The sequence below is a fragment of the Moschus berezovskii genome, chromosome 24 (assembly GCF_049115385.1).
Source record: "Moschus berezovskii isolate FMDL1 chromosome 24, NW_MosBer_1.0, whole genome shotgun sequence".
Classification (NCBI taxonomy): domain Eukaryota; kingdom Metazoa; phylum Chordata; class Mammalia; order Artiodactyla; family Moschidae; genus Moschus; species Moschus berezovskii.
Window position 1 is genome coordinate 13,875,172 of NC_142483.1, and position 20,092 is coordinate 13,895,263.

The 20,092-nt window shown below is 44.7% G+C and overlaps 2 protein-coding genes across 2 annotated transcripts in view; both read left to right on the forward strand.

Moving 5' to 3' along the window:
- The window catches only part of CACNA2D3 (calcium voltage-gated channel auxiliary subunit alpha2delta 3), a 902,079-nt gene that overhangs the window by 226,250 nt on the left and 655,737 nt on the right, over window positions 1-20,092 (forward strand). The gene's annotated exons all lie outside the window — the stretch shown is intronic.
- Window positions 18,310-19,104, forward strand: LOC148774002 (FUN14 domain-containing protein 2). Its single transcript, XM_088831744.1, has one exon. It carries the CDS (start codon window positions 18,385-18,387, stop codon window positions 18,838-18,840), a length of 456 nt encoding a protein of 151 aa, XP_088687870.1. The 5' UTR covers window positions 18,310-18,384; the 3' UTR covers window positions 18,841-19,104.

Here is a 20,092-nt window from a genome sequence, read left to right on the forward strand (position 1 = left end):
CAAGGCTGAGGGAAGCAATATCAGAGAAAGCCCACTCTTATTTTTAGGAAACCAGGAAGTATGGGGATACCAGGTGATATACCACCTATAATTTCAGCTGCCTTTAATACTGAAGTAGATGATTTGCTAGAACATGCTGGAAGCTTCTGGCAAAGTCTCCTTCTGCCCTCCAGCTGAAAAAGCCTCCAGTGGAAGCTCAAATATCTGTGGCTCATTGCTTTAGGGTCAATATGACTGCTCTGCTTCTCCTGCTCTTGCATGTCTCCCAGGAGGCCTCTCACTTTCTGAATCCAACCTGTGCCCTGCCTGGAGGATGCTGGGAAATGAAGTACCTGGGCTACAAGCCTCTGCTATACAGGGATGCCAATAATAAGCCAAGTGTATTTACTAGTAGGAAATACTATACATATAATTCTATACCTGGGCTTCCCTGGTGGCTCAGAGGTTAAAGCATCTGCCTCCAATGCGGGAGACCTGGGTTCGATCCCTGGGTCAGGAAGATCCCCTGGAGAAGGAAACGGTAACCCACTCCAGTATTCTTGCCTGGAGAATCCCATGGACGGAGAAGCCCGGTAGCTACAGTCCATGGCGTTGCAAAGAGTCGGACACGACTGAGCGATGGAACGGAACGGAATTCTATACTTGGCTTGTTGAGAGAAGTAGTTAGCCACTTCAGTAGTTTTTCATGGAATATGTACAGTATTCTAGTGTCATTTAGTGATACAAATGATAGTCTTTTGCTATTGGAAATGTTTAGAATTAAAATCCAGGACTTGTATCCTGTCATATTGAACTTGAATAGATTCGCACTGACCAAACAAGTATGTTTGGGTGGATGGATGAATGACTGGTCGAAAATGAACTTATCTAAAGATGCATCAGCAAAGTGTATGTTTCAGGTGGTCTCTTAAGGGGCCAAGGGTGGGAATCTTTCCAAAGTGCAGAGGAATAAAATAGAAATGATGGACTGACACAGCATGGAGTTGTGTTTACTGGGAAGGACTGCCTGGCCTGGAGCCCTGTGGAATCATTTATGGCCCTGCTCCCGCCCCCCAGGGCTCTCCAGGATTCCATGTTAGATCTGCATAATCAGGTTAATGCATGTTTTGGACAGATTTGAGCTCAAAGGACACCTGCCCCTTCTGGCATGGATATCTGCTGTGTTCTGCCTTCCAAGTATCCAACTCCCCAGCTCAGGCAGCTGCATTTTGCCTTTCTTTCTTCGTTCTAGGCCATAGTGGGGTGGGGTGATGGGTGACACATGGCCCAGGTCTGGACAGTCTGTGTGTTTCTCTCCCTGACAGCCGTTTATCTCAGGATGAGTGCTTGACTTGGGTCAGCCCAAAGAAAACCCACTAGGGGCTTTTTTTCAGAAAAATAAGTGTAGCTCAGCTAATGTAGCTCAGCTGCTGGGATATGCTGTGGAGATGCCACAGCTATGTTCCCTTAGCTCCATAAGGGGAGTGCTTGCTGAGAACAAAGCCTATCAGTGATATAGGCCATGCGTTCAGGCTCACACATACAGACATGGAGGTATATGGTGACAAGGTTGATACTCTGAATCCTGCTGTGGCTACAGCTGGCATTAGGCTGTGCATTTTACTTTTATGTGCCAATCAGTTTTCTCTCCTCCCACTTTTTTTTTTTTTAAGTGTAGCCAGTTTGCTATATCTGTCCCAAGTGTGTCTTATACACCACTCATTTAAAAACTAAGAACCCGAGCTCATTCTATAGTTTAACCACAGGGCACCTCTTTTGGACTTAGATGTTTCTGCATTGAGGCACTGCCACCCCACCTTCCCTTTTTGTATCCATCTGGGCTGTAACCCACTGAAAGCAGACTTGGCACTCTTTGCTTCAGTACCTTATAGAATTGTCAGATCTCCATAGTGGGAATTAAGTCTACTTTGAATGAATAAATAGCTCCTCCCTCTGCTTTCGGAATTTACTTCTGGGCTGTGACTGATTGAAGCTTCATTAAAGTTAGGGGTCTCCTGACCCTCACCTGCACGATGTGCTCAGCACAGGCCACCTTGGCCTCAGAAATTGCTGAAGGTTCCTATAGTCCTGGCTACGTTGTAAACACTGAGCTGATTTGACTGTTGACCAACCAACCTATTCCTCTTTGGTGCCTCAGGCTCAGATCACAGACAAATCACTTGTTAATTTCCAGTCTCCAGTGTGAAGCCTGGCCATGATCAGATCATATCATAATAGTGCCTAAATTGAAATAGACATAAATATGTGTTGCTTCCTAGTCCTTTATAAGGGGGTTGCAAAGTAATTACAAGCATGCAAGAACAAAGCTGTGAGAGAATCACTGTGTGGCCTTATCAACATCTCTTTCATCAAGTCATTTTTGTCGGACTGTGTGTGTGTGTGTTTTCCATTTTGGGCACTGGAGTTGGTTCATTCAGACTTGCGTTCCATAGAGGGAAAGCTGTGTTAGCATTATGATTCCAAGACCCTCGAATCATCACCTGGCTGTTCAATTGTAAAATGTGATGTGACTGGGAAACTGGGACTTGTTCCAGATGAAGTTGGTTCGTTATCTGAGGCCTGTGGTTTTCTGATAATAGATGTTGTGCTTCCCCTTCTCCCCCACCTTTCTCTTCTGTGCCCCATACTTTAATCTGCTTCCTGGTGCTCTCTGATTTTCCATGGAATTTGCCCTTTCCTTACTCTCAGCCCACAAGGTTTGGATGGAGGAGATTCTAGGCCCGTGTATGAGGCCTTCGTATGTCTATTCAGTAGGCAGCACAGTCCTTACCACAGGGTATAAAGTCCGAGGTGCTCTGGCCTCATGATCTCCCTGACCTTACGCCTTGCCATTTTCTCCTTCACTCACTGAATTCCACTTCTCACCTCTGAGTCTTTGTATCTGTGGTCTCCTTTACCTGACCAGTTCTTTCCTCAGACAGCCACCCTGTACTTCATCCTGGTCCCAGTTCAGATGTCAATTCTGAAAGAAGCATTCCCCGTCATCCTCACTAAGATAGCATCTCTGGCTCTTTTACGTGAGCTAATAGAGCTAATACCTCCTGCCTTGTGTAAGCACCTTTGAGTTAGATTTCTGTTCCTCACCGGTAAGTCCAGACGGGAATGCTGCCTTTGTTCAAGCGCCTTCACTGCTTCTTCTCACTCTGCTTCTAAGTCCTAGCACTCCAGACTCACCAGGGGCTGGTCCCCACAGTAGAGCCCTGGGGTCCATCCCTGACATAGGCCTGAGTTGGAGCTACAGTGCCTGTCTGCTCCCAGGCAGGTAACTCAACGGAGATTTAGTGGGAGGCTGTTCAGAGAGATGATGTGCCTAGAACTATAATGTAGAGAAAATTCAGAGTCAGAATACGTAACCTTCCTTCTGACCTGAAGGGAGCCCTAAGGTTGCTTCACCCTGTCATTTGGTGTAAACACACACACACACACATACACGGGACGACATGGCAGGACTATAAAGTCTGGGGAAGGGGACCTGGTGTTATTGCCACTAGCACCCCCTTCTGTAAGAGCTCAAAGTGCTGAGAATCTGGAAATGTTAAGAACCTTTTCAGCAATTGATAGCCAATAGGTCCAGAGCACTTTCTCCATTCATCTGTCTGCTGATCCTTCAGAAAGATGCAGATCTTTACATTGTTTTGGCTCTTGAAATGACACTTTATAGGGCATTTATCTGTACTATCTCTGCTTTCCAAGCTATCATGAAGCCTTTTTGTTTTGTTTTGGTTTTTATAGTCTAACTATGTAGCATAGAGCCTCAGTCAATAATCAGTTCAGTTGCTCAGTCATGTCTGACTCCTGTGACCCTGTGGACTGCAGCATGTCAGACTTCCCTGTCGATCACCAACTCCTGGAGCTTGCTCAAACTCATGTCCATCAAGTCGGTGATGCCATCCAATCATCTCACCCTCTGTCATCCCCTTCTCCTTCTGCCTTCAATCTTTCCTACATTGGGGTCTTTTCCAATGAGTCAGTTCTTCGCATCAGGTGGCCAAAGTACTGGAGTTTCAGCTTCAGCATCAGTGAATGAATATTCACTTTCAATGAATATTCAGGACTGGTTTCCTTTAAGATTGACTGGTTGGATCTCCTTGTAGTCCAAGGGACTCTCAAGAGTCTACTCCAACACCACAGTTCTTTATGCTGCAACTCTCACATCCATACGTGACTACGGGAAAAACCATAGCTTTGACTAGACAAAACTTTGTTGGCAAAGTAATGTCTCTGCTTTTTAATATGCTGTCTAGGTTGGTCCTAGCTTTTCTCCCAAGGATCAAGCATCTTTTAATTTCATGCCTACAGTCACCATCTGCAGTGATTTTGGAGCGCCCCCCAAAATAAAATATGTCACTGTTTCCATTGTTTCCCTATCTATTTGCCATGAAGTGATGGGGCCGGATGCTGTGATCTTAGTTTTTTGAATGTTGAGCTTTAAGCCAACATTTTCACTCTCCTCTTTCACTTTCATCAAGAGGGTCTTTAATTCTTCTTCACTTTCTGCCATAAGGGTGGTGTCATCTGCATATCTGAGGTTATTGATATTTCTCCTGGCAATCTTGATTCCAGCTTGTGCTTCTTCCAGCCCAGCGTTCCTCATGATGTACTCTGTATGTAAGTTAAATAAGCAGGGTGACAATATATAGCTTTGACGTACTCTTTTTCCTATTTGGAACCAGTCTGTTGTTCCATGTCCAGTTCTGACTGTTGCTTCCTGACCTGTATACAGGTTTCTCAAGAAGCAGGTCAGGTGGTCTGGTATTCCCATGTCTTTCAGAATTTTCCACAGTTTATTGTGATCCACACAGTCAAAGGCTTTGGCTTAGTCAATAAAGCAGAAATAGATGTTTTTCTATAATTCTCTTTCTTTTTTCAGTGATCCAGCGGATGTTGGCAATTTGATCTCTGGTGCCTCTGCCTTTTCTAAAACCAGCTTGAACATCTGGAAGTTCACAGTTCACGTATTGCTGAAACCTGGCTTGGAGAATTTTGAGAATGACTTTACTAGCGTGTGAGATGAGTACAATTGTGAGGTAGTTTGAGTATTCTTTGGCATTGCCTTTCTTTGGGATTGGAATGAATACTGACCTTTCCCAGTCCTGTGGCTACTGCTGAGTTTTCCAAATTTGCTGACATATTGAGAGTAGAACATTAACACAGCATCATCTTTTAGGATTTGAAATAGCTTAACTGGAATTCCATCACCTCCACTAGCTCTGTTTGTAGTGATGCTTCCTAAGGCCCACTTGACTTCACCCTCCAGGATGTCTGGCTCTAGGTGAGTGACCATGCCATCGTGATTGTCTGGGTCATGAAGATCTTTTTTGTACAGCTCTTCTGTGTATTCTTGCCACCTCTTCTTAATATCTTCTGATCTGTTAGGTCCATACCATTTCTGACCTTTATTGAGCCTATCTTTGCATGAAATGTTCCCTTGGTATCTCGAATTTTCTTGAAGAGATGTCTAGTCTTACCCATTCTGTTGTTTTCCTCTATTTCTTTGCATTGATCGCTGAGGAAGGCTTTCTTATCTCTCCATGCTATTCTTTGGAACTCTGCATTCAGATGCATTCAGATGCTTATATCTTTCCTTTTCTTAGGGATGGTCTTGGTCCCTGTCTCCTGTACAGTGTCACGAACCTCCTTCCATAGTTCATCAGGCACTCTGTCTATCAGATCTAGTCCCTTAAATCTATTTCTCACTTCCACTGTATAATCATAAGGGATTTGATTTAGGTCATACCTGAATGGTCTAGTGGTTTTCCCTACTTTCTTCAATTTAAGTCTGAATTTGGCAATAAGGAGTTCATGATCTGAGCCACAGTCAGCTCCCGGTCTTGTTTTTGCTAACTGTGTAGAGCTTCTCCATATTTGGCTGCAAAGAATATAAGTCTGATTTTGGTGTTGATGTCCATGTGTAGAGTCATCTCTTATGTTGTTGGAAGAGGGTGTTTGCTATGACCAGTGCATTTTCTTGGCAAAACTCTATTGGCCTTTGCCCTGCTTCATTCTGTACTCCAAGGCCAAATTTGCCTGTTACTAGTTAGTACTATTTCTTTGACTTGTAGATGAAGAAACTAGGTCACAGGGCTGTTAAGTGACTTGCCAAAAATCACACAGTTGGCAAGTGGAAAAGCTTGGACTTGGGCTTATCTATATTTGTGTAGTATTCACTTTAATAATATTCAAAAATAATACAGTAGTTGTACATTTTTTACTCACATGCTAGTAAAGTCATGCTCAAAATTCTCCAAGCCAGGCTTCAGCAATATGTGAACCGTGAAATCCCAGATGTTCAAGCAGGGTTTAGAAAAGGCAGAGGCACCAGAGATCAAATTGCCAACATCCGCTGGATCATGGAGAAAGCAAGAGAGTTCCAGAAGAGCATCTATTTCTAATTCATTGACTATGCCAAAGCCTTTGACTGTGTGGATCACAATAAACTGTGGAACATTCTGAAAGAGATGGGACTACCAGACCACCTGACCTGCCTCTTGAGAAACCTGTATGCAGGTCAGGAAGCAACAGTCAGAACGGTACATGGAACAACAGACTGGTTCCAAATAGGAAAAGGAGTGCGTCAAGGCTGTATATTGTCACCTTGCTTATTTAACTTATACACAGAGTACATCATGAGGAACGCTGGGCTGGAAGAAGCACAAGCTGGAATCAAGATTGCTGGGAGAAATATCAATAACCTCAGATGCAGATGACAATACCCTTATGGCAGAAAGTGAAGAGGAACTCAAAAGCCTCTTGATGAAAGTGAAAGAGGAGAGTGAAAAGATTGGCTTGAAGCTCAACATTCAGAAAACAAAGATCATGGCATCTGGTCCCATCACTTCATGGGAAATAGATGGAAAAACATTGGAAACAGTGTCAGACTTTATTTTTTTGGGCTCCAAAATCACTGCAGATGCTGATTGCAGCCATGAAATTAAAAGACGCTTACTCCTTGGAAGGAAAGTTATGACCAACCTTGATAGTATATTAAAAAGCAGAGACATTACTTTGCCAACCAAGGTCCGTCTAGTCAAGGCTATGGTTTTTCCCGTGGTCATGTATGGATGTGAGAGTTGGACTGTGAAGAAAGCTGAGCACCAAAGAATTGATGCTTTTGAACTGTGGTGTTGGAGAAGACTCTTGAGAGTCCCTTGGACTGCAAGGAGATCCAACCAGTCCATTCTAAGGGAGATCGATCCTGGGTGTTCATTGGAGGGACTGATGCTAAAGCTGAAACTGCAATACTTTGGCCACCTCATGCGATGAGTTGACTCACTGGAAAAGACTCTGATGCTGGGAAAGGTTGGGGGCGGGAGGAGAAGGGGACGACCGAGAATGAGATGGCTGGATGGCATCACCGACTCTGTGGACATGAGTTTGAGTGAACTCCGGGAATTGGTGATGGACAGGGAGGCCTGGCGTGCTGTGATTCATGGGGTCGCAGAGAGTCGGACACGACTGAGCGACTGAACTGAACTGAACTGAACCTTACATTTTTTCTGTGTCCCCTAAACATATGTTAGAATGTTTATAACAAGAGTGTCACAGGCAGCTTACGCACTGCATATTTACTGAACCATGCTTAAGTGTAAATGATAGGTATTAGAGAGAATGAAAGACGGGCGGGTAGTTTCAGAATCTGAGACACTTGCAATAGAAATCTATGCACAAAGATGTTCTATGAGGTGATGGGACTGAGTGTCATAATAGAGACATACAACTCGGTAGAAATGTATAGGAGACGGTGATTGATGTTGGTCTCTGCCAGTAGAGGGCTCCGACAAGAGTTGGAAAAGGCAGATGAATTAAAGGGAGAACCATGTGATCAGTGACTTAGGAGGGGTTATCTCCCTAGCCTCGTGTTCCTTCCTAACTTGTAGGTTAGATGACAAAACATTGGTAAGAACAGAGCTGAAGAAATTACTGAGCAGTTTAAACTTCTAAAACACCTCCTGGATCCCAGGAGGTGAAGCTGACATCAGTAAAGAGAGGGTTTAAGATGGCTGACCAGGACTGGTTTTAGGTTGACAAGGTGGGTACCTGGCTCTGGGCAGACGTGGTGCCTCTGAAGCCTAATCTGGGCTGAAGCTGATTGGAAGAGGGTGCACCAGGCCTTGGCTCTCTGTGTGTCTGGGGCTCTGAGCAGGAAGCCTTGGGGCCTGGATGGGAGTGGGTCTGGGGAGCCCTCCGCCCTGTGTAGCTGTGTGTTCACAGGCACCTGCACACCTCAGAACAATTTACTGTCCATGCTGTTTGGAGTGAGTGTTCTTGGATAGTGAGCACTTGAAACAGATTTATTGCATTAAAGGCATTCTTAAATTGTTTTTTCCTCTTGGGAAAATGTGTTTAATCTAGAGAAGTACTTCCATATCTTCAGTGAATTTAAGACTTACTTGAGAAGCTTTTTAAATGCAGATTCGTGGGCCCTCCTTGGAGGGCTGATTTCGTAAACTTGGAGGAGGACTGGGGAGCTGAAATTTTAAAACCATCCCTACCTCTCCTTCCCACCTCCACCTGCCAGAAGGATTTCAGCCAGAGAAGTTGTGGAATCTTATTTTGAAAAGCCTTTATCCATAGCAGAAATTTCTGAAGGAGGGTATATCAGATATACCTCTACTGTGCAGGAAGGAAATATTAGTGTGTCTTTTATCTGTTTTTGTGTATGTCTTATAATGTACATACTAGAGAAGGAGTACACTAAGATAATGTACACAGTAGTAATATTTATGTAATTTATTTATAAATGTGCCTATTTGCAGATTTGTGCTAACTGTTTTGCTGCTAAGAATATGCATGTGAAAAATTTCAGACAGTTTAAAGGAAATCTGGGGGATTTATATTGCTGAAATAGACCAGGCCTACCGTGTCACAGGTAATTAGAGGAAGTAGTAGCAGAGTCGGAGAAGGCAATGGCAAGCCACTCCAGTACTCTTACCTAGAAAATCCCGTGGATGGAGGAGCCTGGTAGGCTGCAGTCCGTGGGGTCGCTAAGGGTCGGACACCACTGAGCGACTTTACTTTCACTTTTCACTTTCACACATTGGAGAAGGAAATGGCAACCCACTCCAGTGTTCTTGCCTGGAGAATCCCAGGGACGGGGGAGCCTGGTGGGCTTCTGTCTATGGGGTCACACAGAGTCGGACACGACTGAAGTGACTTAGCAGCAGCAGCAGCAGCAGCAGTAGCAGAGTATTACACTTCACTTATAATTAGTGAATAATAAGCATTATTATTAAATTACACTGCTGGGTGATACTTGCCCTGCCTCTGTCTCTCTCACACTCACTCACCTCCCTGTTTCCGGGAGCCCATCTCCCCGTGGTTCTACCAGGGAGTGCCTTATTACCTGGTGGCCGGCAGTCTGATTAGACTACGAGTTCCTCCAAGGCAGAGCCAAGGCAGAGCCGGTGTGTCCTTATTCAGCCTTGTTTCTCTGTGTCTGCCACAGTGTCTGGGTCCTCCAGTGTTTGGTAACTGTATGAAGATGGGAGGAAGGGAGGGACTCTGTTCTCTGCTTTCTGTCACTGCCCTTGACATAATGGGAACCGTGCGTGTGTGCTCAGTCATGTCTGACTCTGCAACCCCATAGACTGTAGCCCGCCAGGCTCCTCTGTCCGTTGCCATTTCCTTCTCCAGGGCATTTTCCCAACCCAGGGATTGCACCTGAGTCTACTGCATCTCCTGCGCTGGCAGGCAGATTCTTTACCATCGTGCCACCCGGGAAGCCCAGTGGGGACCATTCACAAGAGTGAATTGGGTTTTGGCAGAGATAAGCGATTTCCTCCGTACAGTTCTTTTCAGTCTAGTATGCCATCTGACCAGAAGGTCCCTATTCCCTAGGGAGCTTCTCTTTGGTTGGAGACAGACTCACGGGACCTGGTTTGGGTTCCGACTGGGCTGTAACCTTCATGCAAATTATTTCTCCTCTGGGATTCAGGGGTGTCTCTGTGTTCAGTTCAGTTCAGTTCAGTCGCTCAGTCGTGTCCGACTCTCCGCGACCCCGTGAATCACAGCACGCCAGGCCTCCCTGTCCATCACCAACTCCTGGAGCTCACTCAGACTCAAGTCCACAGAGTCGGTGATGCCATCCAGGCATCTCATTCTCGGTCGTCCCCTTCTCCTCCCGCCCCCAACCCTTTCCAGCATCAGAGTCTTTTCCAGTGAGTCAACTCGTCGCATGAGGTGGCCAAAGTACTGCAGTCACCATCAGTGACATAAGGGAGTTGGAGCGACCCACATTCCAGGGATTCTTTTTTTTACCTTCATCATTTTTGCGTCACCTGAGTATCACCTATAAAAATGTTGAACTATGTTTTTTCTTTACATTGAATTACCTTAAATTTATTTAAAAAGCTGCCTTCAAATCACTAGCATTGGAATAAAACCAACTGGCCATTAAAGAAGACATGTAAGGCAGTAGCTGCTGCTGCTGCTAAGTTGCTTCAGTCGTGTCCGACCCTGTTCAACCCCATAGACGGCAGCCCACCAGGCTTCTCCATCCCTGGGATTCTCCAGGCAAGAATACTGGAGTGGGTTGCCATTTCCTCCTCCGTAAGGCAGGAGAGTGACCCCGGAACAGCCTTGCTCAGTTCCAGCTCACTGCTTTGACCTGAAGAGCTTGGAGCCAGGGGCCTGTTGGGAGAGGGAGATGAGTCCTCATTGGAAAGGTGTTAGAGATTCAGAATGCTGGGCTGAGACTTCCCTTTTCTTTGTCTCAGTCGTGAGACTGGAAGGAAAGTTGGAAAAGAAATACTTTTCTCTCTCTGAGGTTCAGTGTTATTTAATACGGTATCTAGTGACTACTTACTATCACTTCCCAAAGTACCTGAATCCCTATGCGACCCCCACTGGCCTCTGCCTCTGACCCTGGAGGGTTCCAGGATTCCAGGCCTTTCTTACCTTAGTTGCTGCTGCTGCTGCTAAGTCACTTCAGTCGTGTCTGACTCTGTGTGACCCCATAGATGGAAGCCCACCAGGCTCCCCTGTCTCTGGAATTCTCCAGGCAAGAACACCGGAGTGGGTTGCCATTTCCTTCTCCCATGTGTGAAAGTGAAAAGTGAAAGTGAAGTCGCTCAGTCATGTCCCACCCTTAGCGACCCCATGGACTGCAGCCTACCAGGCTCCTCCATCCATGGGATTTTCTAGGCAATAGTACTGGAGTGGCTTAGGAACTGATTAGTTACTGAATCTCTCATGTTGCCCTCCCCCCGCCCCCTCAAAATTGAATATTTAGTGTTTGAATCACAGCTTCCCAGGAAACCAGGTGTTTCTTACAGCTGTTTTCAGTTTAACTAATAGGGGTTTGGAAAGATCCCACTCGTATCGTGACATCTGTCCTCCTATGCCAGGATTTATAGGATGCTTCCCTGTATCTATGGACTGAGTGGACCTCGTTCTTTAGACTCTTGCTGGGGGCTAAGGAGGGTTAAAATAAATGTTCCCATCTTGGAGGAGGGGGAAGCTGTATCCTGGCTCAAGAGGTTTGAGGACCCTGCCTTGAAGTTGGGCTGTTGTTAGTTTAGGCCAGATTTATAGTGATCCCTTTGTAAGTGTCAGTTTTTCAGAGGATGAAAATGCATGGCAGTGGGGAGAGATGACAGGACACAGAGGGCTGAGTGACAGGCATCACATGTCTCATCCAGCGTCTAGTCCAGCCCGACACCAGGGAGGACAGCAGTCTGAAGATCCTTTGGGGCTGTCAGAATAGCCTGCATGAAAGTGCACAGCATAGAACTGATTTCTCCTTTAGAATACTATATGACCTTTGCCATAGTTTTGTTTCCTGTTCATAATATTTATATATTAATTGTACTTGGGATCTCTGTGAACTGGTTTGCCATTGAATAATTGGTACCTATTATTCTCCTCTGCAATGTGGGAGACTCAGGTTTGATCCCTGGGTCAGGAACATCCCCTGGAGAAGGAAATGGCAGCTCACGCCAGTATTCTTGCCTGGAGAATGCCATGGACAGAGGAGCCTGGTGGGCTACAGTCCATGGGGTCGTAAAGAGCTGGACATGACTGAGCAACTAACACACACACTCTGCCTTAAACATACTCTCTTCCCCCTCCTAAGGACTTATCTTCCTGAACACTTTCTCAAGGATTCTCCTCATGTATCTTTTTAAATTAAGAAACCTTGTTTTTGGCCCTTCCTGGTGGTCCAGTGGTTAAGAATCTGCCTACAAATGCAGGGACATGGGTTTGATCCCTGGTCTGGGAGGATTCAGCGTGTCTTGGGGCAGCTAAGCCCATGTGCCACAACTGCTGAGCCACACTAGATTCCAGGTGCCACAAATATGGAATACTGTGCACTCAAGAGCCTGTGCTCTGCAGCGAGAGAAGTAATCACAATAAGTCCCCACACCACAACTAGAGAAAGCCCTCGAGCAGCAACAGTGACCACCCAATGCAGGCAAAAATAAATAAAATTTTAAGAAACTATATTTTTTAGAATAGTTTTATATTTATAGGAATATTGAGCATAAAATAGAGTATTCCCATATGCCTCTTCCTTCCCCCTAACTCCATTCAGTATTTCCTTTTATTAACATTTTGCATTAGTGTGGTATATTTGTTAAAACCAATGAATGAATATTGATATATTATTCTTAACTGAAGTCCATAGTTACACTGGGGTCCATTCCTCGTGTTGTACAGGGTCTCAGTTTGGGATGCTATAGCAAGGTGCTACCAACTACCAGGTATATAAACAGCAGGAGTTTATTTCTCCAAGTTCTGGAGGTCAGATGTCCAAGGTCAGAGTGCTGGCATGGTCAGGTTCTGATGAGTGTCCTCTTCCTGGCTCCAGAAGACTGATATCTCATTGTATCCTCACATGGCAGAAAGAGAAAGCTGGCTCTCAGTCCTCTTCTTACAAAGGCACTCATCCCATTCATGATGGCTCCACCCTCTTGATCAAGCCCCACCTGTAAACACCATCACATTGCGGATTAGATGTCAACATCTAATTTTGTAGATACAAGCATTCTGTCCCTAACATACAGTTCTGCAGGCTTTGACCGATGTATGGTGTCATGCATCTACCATTTTAATGTCGTACAGAATAGTTTCACTGCTCTCAAAATCTGCTGGGTTCCTGGCAACCAGCAATCTTTTTACTATCTCTATCGTTTTGTTGTCTTTTCCTATAATTTTTTTTTTTGAACTGTGGTTAAATCTACTTGATTTTGTGTCTCTGAAGTCCTGTGCCTTCCTGTATTACGTGGAGTGTTGGTGGAGCCTTGACCACTGTCGGAGAGCCTTGCTGTATATTTCCCATCTGGGGTCACCTTCAGTGCCTCGCGCCACCAAAACACATGTAGGGAAGGAGAGGCAGGGAGGCTAGTAGCTGAGCCTGCATATGGCAAAGATCGGATTAAATCCCCATCTGCTCAACCCCACAGATCCCTTTCTTCATCAGCGCACTTTCCTGCTGGCATGGGCTCTGCTGCTGCTGCTGAGTCGCTTCGGTCGTGTCCCGCTCTGTGTGACCCCATAGATGGCAGCCACCAGGCTCCGCCGTCCCTGGGATTCTCCAGGCAAGAACTCTGGAGTGGGTTGCCATTTCCTTCTCCAGGCACAGGCTCTAGAGGAAGTGATTTAAATGCTCTTCTGAGAGCTGTAATACTCACTGTCTTTCATTTTGGAGATCAGCTGAAATAGAGATCTTTATTCTGCCTTATTAATAAGTGTTTTAGAGGATAACTTAAGATGCTTCAGTTTTTCTGCTGTTTATGTTTCTATCAGATTTGATATATGCCTTGTAATAAACACCCTTAATACAGAACCTGCTCATTTCTGTGTTAAACATCAGAAGTTTGGCTGGCACAGGTGAAAAATCAGAAATAACTTGTTTTGATTGGGTTTTCATTTTTATTTTTAAAAATTTTTTGGTTGAGTTTTTATTTTATTTATTTATTTATTTTTTTTGCATTTCTTTTTTTTTTTTATTGGAGGCTAATTATTTTACAATATTATATTGGTTGATTTTGCTATACATTGACATGAATCCGCCCCGAGTGTACATGAGTTCCCCTTCCTGAACCCCCCTCCCACCTCCTTCCTCCCTTTATCCTTCCTCTTGGTTGAGTTTTTAAAATCACCGACTTCTTTGTAGAAGGCTCTTTTGCGGTCTGTTTACCAGGTGGCCCCATGGATCTGGTAAGATCCCCCAAGGCGTCCCTCTGCCCTATCCAAGGTGGAGCCAATACTTCCTTGCCTGGGGACCACTGTGCACACACAGATGGCCTCAGGGCCATTCCATGCACTGACCAGTCTGTGGGCCCACCTTTCTTTCACAGACTTTCAGCCCTTAGAAAGCAGGAACCTCTCTCAGGGCATGGTATACTATGGGCACTTAGGAAAGGTATAGTCAATAAATGTAATTAAATAAAGGGCTATATGCTTGTCAAAGCAGGCCTGTGTGTACAAAGTCACGTCTTATATCTTCAGCTCTCATATGTCAATGCAAAGAAGTTAATGCTTCTTGAAAGAAAATTCCGGGATTGTTTTCCTCTTGGGTTCATTGGAGTGATGAGTTGATTGCAGAGCAAAATTTGATTGATCAGGAACACCCAGGATCTGCATCTTGACTGTAGCTCAGTCCTATAACTACAGATCCCTTTGCTGCCTGTGAATGGGTTCAACATAGCAAGTTGTTGTTTGTTTTGGAATTTGGCCTTCCCATAGTAAGTAGTGACACATTTTGGTGGAGTTCTTTTTTATTTTACTGGCTGGCATTGTGGCCGAAAGAACTGTGATTGTGATTCACTGAAACATTTTAACTGCAAGATAAAATATTTTTTAATTGACAGAATCTCCATATACAAGTCAAAATGGGTAATTTTCTGGTAATTTTATTGCCAGTGCTCTGAGAATATCTACATATTATGTAGATATATATTATAATATCCCATAATATCTACAATATTATGTTTTAGTTCGAAAATGCTTGATCCTCTGAACTCTTCCTCTAGACATTTATTTCCTTTTAAATGGAAATTCAAGGCACATTATCAGGATTCTCTTGTTCACAGAAGATACGCGTCTTCTTTACCCATAACTCAAGTTTTTCTCATTCTGTGGATATTGCAGATGGCATGAAAGTTATTTGCTCATCCTCTTTCTATTAAAAAAAGAGAGATTTTTGTGTTGGAAACACACCTAATTGCCACTGTGGCTTTTTCGATTAGCATTCCGCAGTAGGAAGTAAGAGGCTTGTGGCTCTGTCTCAGGGAGGGGGAGAAAAATGGATCTGGGGTGGTGATGAGGATGGGGTGATGGGGCGGGGCAGAAAGAAAGGCAGTTCAGGGAGCATGGGACTGAGTTTCTGAGCTGTTTCACAGTTGGCACTCATTTCCACAGTCACACTGCAGGACTAAAGAAGAGGGACTTAGGAGGATGGTATGAAGCCGAGCAAGCAGCGCCCACACCCTGAGCCCACTGAGCCCGTGGATTGAATCTGTCCAGGACTGGCCTCCCACAACCATTCGTTCTGAATGTTGCGCTTTCTCATTAGGAATCTCTCATTAAGAGACATTCCTCAGAGGCAACTCCTTTTAGGAATTCTGAAGCAAAGACTTCCTGGAGCTCATCAGTGGTACCAGCCCATCTGTCACTCCTCCTCCCCACTACCCTTAATGGCTCCCCTGACTCTGCACCAAGCTGTTTGCTTCTTATCTTCCCAGAGCATTGCTGTGTTTATCTTTATTTCACTATGCTGCCTTAATTTTTGTCTGTCTAACTTCTCATTATTTGCTTCCTTATCTCTAAAATCATCAATGAGCTTCTTTTTTCTTTTTAATTAGGTTTAATACTCTTGCCTAGAAAATCCCATGGATGGAGGAGCCTGATAGGCTGCAGTCCATGGGGTCGCTAAGGGTCAGACACGACTGAGCGACTTCACTTTCACTTTTCACTTTCACACATTGGAGAAGGAAATGGCAACCCACTCCAGTGTTCTTGCCTGGAGAATCCCAGGGACCGGGGAGCCTGGTGGGCTTCCGTCTATGGGGTCACACAGAGTCGGACACGACTGAAGTGACTTAACAGCAGCAGCAGCAGCAAGCCTCTTTTGTCCACAAAGCTTCCTGGAAAATCACACCACCCAGGCATCCATCGTGGCAGCCAGTAGCCTGGCTTTGTTAAGGGATGTTCTGCCCAGTCCCAGAGTCTCTTCTTTGTTAGGACGGATGTCCCTTTCTGTTTGATCATGTCTTCCTTAAATCCTAACCTCCACTTCCAACCTCAGTACTTCTTCCTGCATCTCAGCATCAGGAACCTCTGTTCTTTACCCTGATTTTGAGGTGCTTGCCTTCTGAGAAGTGTCTGTGAATGCTGGCCACCATGATGTACATTCCCTTTGACACAGTCCCCGGACAGAGAGCCCTTGGGTTAGGAAATTGCCTGTGCACTTGTCTTATGTTTTGGCTCTTAATGCAGCTTTTAATATCTTATGACGAAAGTAGTTGAATTCAGTTGTACTTTCAGCTCTGACTACTCATCTGGGTGGAGTTAACAGATCTGCCCAGGCCAGGTTCCTTTCCCCACACCTGTTTAATCTTCACAACTTTTCAGTGAGAGAGTGAAGAGAAAGGCCTTTGAAAGGAAAGTGGGCTGCCCTCTCCTCCCAACCCCCTCCAATCTTTTTGAAATAACTGCACTCTTGCTAGAAACTCCAAGTGGGCTTCTGGTTGCACAATTTAACTTTAGTTCTTATTTTATTTGTTTTAGTAGGTAGTTCCAATACGTGTCGTATTTTCCTGATTGAAGGTTATCACTTTTTTGCTCATTTTTAAAAATTAATTCAACCTTTATTAAGTATCCATTATACTTCAGGTGCCAAGCCCTGAGATAGAGAAATAAACAAGATAGCCATGATCTTTCCCTCATTGAGCTTAAGGTCTGGGTATTTGGGGACTCAGTGTTATTTATGACACTAGGATAAGTCTGCAGAGGCTGTGCCACAGAAGGGTAGAACATTTTAGGTTCTTCTAAACTAAGCTGAGCTTCCCTGGTGGCTCAGATAGTAGAGTCTGCCTGCAATATAGGAGACCCAGGTTAGATCCCTGGGTTGGAAAGATCCTCTGGAGAAGGGAATGGCAACCCACTCCAGTATTCTTGCCTGGAGAATTCCATGGACAGAGGAGCCTGGTGGGCTACAGTCCATGGGGTCACAGAGTTGAACACGACTTCGTCACTTTCACTTTCAAGCAAAGCTGAAAAATAATTCACATTTTGTGCATGCTTTCTTGGAGCACAGTCAGAAACATCTAAAAGCTTCAGAATAACTGACTCAAACTTGTTTTCAGCCTGAAAGTGAAAGTCATTCAGTCATGTCCAACTCTTTGCGACTCCATGGATAGTCCATGGAATTCTGCAGGCCAGAATACCAGAATGGGTAGCCTAGTGACTTAGCAGCAGCAACAGCAGCATCCCTTCTCCAGTGGACTTTCCCGACCCAGGAATTGAACTAGGATCTCCTGCACTGCAGGCAGATTCTTTACCAGCTGAGCTACTAGGGAAGCCCTAACTTCCTGTTTTTAGCCTAGCCTTTTGTATCTTCTTGTTCACATCCCAGGTAAATGATCCACAGGAAAGAGCTTTCCACTTCCTGGAAGCATCAAGCCTTGTAAAATGTTGTGAATTTTGTGGGACCTCTGTCTTGAATGTATTCTCTACCTGTCTGCCTACCTGCATGGTATTATAATTTAATAATTAATAATTAAATATTTAATATTTCACCAATAATTTTTAATACCCCTTGGTTGTGACATAATCATTTTGTAAGGCAGACCAAGGTTGTTTGCTTCTGGGTCAAAAGTTCTGGACTGGTATGAGTTTTGAGTTCATGAGTTTGATTTTTAAACATTCTTCTGTTCTCTTTTCTTGTCAGAGTCATTGGTGGCTTCTTGCTGCTCTTGCTGCCATTTTCTATTTTTTTTAGAATGATGTTCAGACAAAAAGTTAAAAGATCTCCACACATTTATGTTCCCTGCTGTGTACAACCCTTTAGCTCTCAGCTTTGTCTCCATGTTTGAACATTCTAGGTAACCAATGGTAGCTGGGATATAATGACATTAAACAGTAATTAATCTCAACAGTCTGTGTGGTTCCACCTTGTGTTACAAGGTAAGAAACTCTTTCAATAAGCCAGTTTGTAGCCTCCTTTTTGGACTCACTCTCGCCACCAAGAGCACATTAATTTTTGTGAAGACAGTTCTTGGAAACTGAGCCCTGGCTCCCCGTCCACCACCCTGTATTCAAAGCCATACCTGCTGCCAGGTGACTTTCTAAAGCACATCCCTGGCGCAGACGGCGGCGCGCCACTCCGCGTCTTCCCGCGGCGAAGCCCCGCGGGTGTCATCGCGAGACGAGCTCGCCGAAATGGCCGCCGCCAGTCAAGGAAACTTTGAGGGAAAGTTTGAGTCACTGGACCTTGCAGAACTTGCTAAAAAGCAGCCATGGTGGCGCACGCTGTTTGGGCAGGAATCTGGGCCTTCAGCTGAAAAGTATAGTGTGGCAACCCAGCTGTTAATTGGAGGTGTCACTGGATGGTGCACGGGTTTCATATTCCAGAAGGTTGGAAAACTGGCTGCAACGGCTGTGGGAGGTGGATTTTTTCTGCTTCAGCTTGCAAACCATACTGGCTACATCAAAGTGGACTGGCAGCGTGTAGAGAAGGACATGAAGAAGGCCAAGGAACAGCTGAAGATCCGCAAGAGCAACCAGATACCTACAGAGGTCAAGAGCAAAGCAGAGGAGGTGGTGTCGTTTGTGAAGAAGAATGTTCTAGTGACTGGTGGCTTTTTCGGAGGCTTTCTGCTGGGCATGGCATCCTAGAGGGGATGACTTCACCATCATTAGTCCTAGCTTTGCCAACCAGCAGTTTCTCACCTCCACCCTAGGACAGCAAACTCCTCCTCTTCCTCCTCCCTGCCATGGCGTATCTGAGTGGCTTTTGTAGGCATCTGGTGGTTCAAGTTGGGAACGGCCCCACTGTGAGCTTGACGGCAATGGAAGAGACTGTAGATGTTAGCGCTTATCTAGCACACTCCCCCGGGACTAATCTGTAGGTCAGCAAGTATATTCCTTTCTCGCCTAAGATACTTACCAGAACATAGGACAAGATGACACGCTGAGTGGATCTTCAAAGGTTGACCCACACTCGATTTGGAAAAGACATTGCAAGCATGTAAGATACCTCGTTAACTTTTGCATGGAAAGGAACTGAATACACTGGCCTTTAAGCATGAAAGATTTTGCAGTTGTGGTGTCTACTTTCTCTTTTAGTAGATTTGAGATTACAGAAAGAGAACTACTGTTAGTGTGCGACAGTTGAAATATCCGAATATGGAATGAACTTGTCCTAAAGTGACATAACGATGAGCTGAAGCTGTGTTTGGTGGGAAGGCCTTTGGGGAAACCAAGCAGTCAATAACATTTAGGATGGTCAAACTTAGTGAATCATTTAAAGGCATTCAGATATTATCTAGGGATGTTTTCCACCACACAGGGTAATGCATCTCATGGCTGTTTCCAAAGGGTTTATTGATGGTGAAATAAGTGACTTTAGGTGTAAGAGGGAAGAAGGTCTTGGGTTTTTATTTAATAGACAGGGTTTAGCTTTGAAATTTGAACTTTTCTTTACTTCCAGTCAAAACGTCAGGGGTAGCCCGTAGCTCCTCTGTGTCAATTCTGTTTCTTTATCCAGAGTCTTTAAATGGTGGCATTTCCAAGCGTTAAAAATTTAGAACAGTAGCATCAAAGGTATCTACTGTCTCATGATGACCCCAACTCTTTGAATTTATCTTTAGAATTCAAGTTTATACACACAGCCATCCTTAGAAACAAGACATTTTTCTGTAATGGCCTTTTACCGTGTCTGGAATATCCAGTGCAGAAAGGCAAGGCTGTGTCTTCACCATTGTATACATGGAGTCAAGCACTTAGTAGATACTCAGTCTGTTAATATATGAGTAATGAGGTCATAGAAAATTATGTGGAAAATGGAGTGATAAGCAGGATTTTTGAGACGATGTGTTCTGAAAATGCGGAAAACTCAGAATTACTTCTTAAACTTGCAGGTGATCCC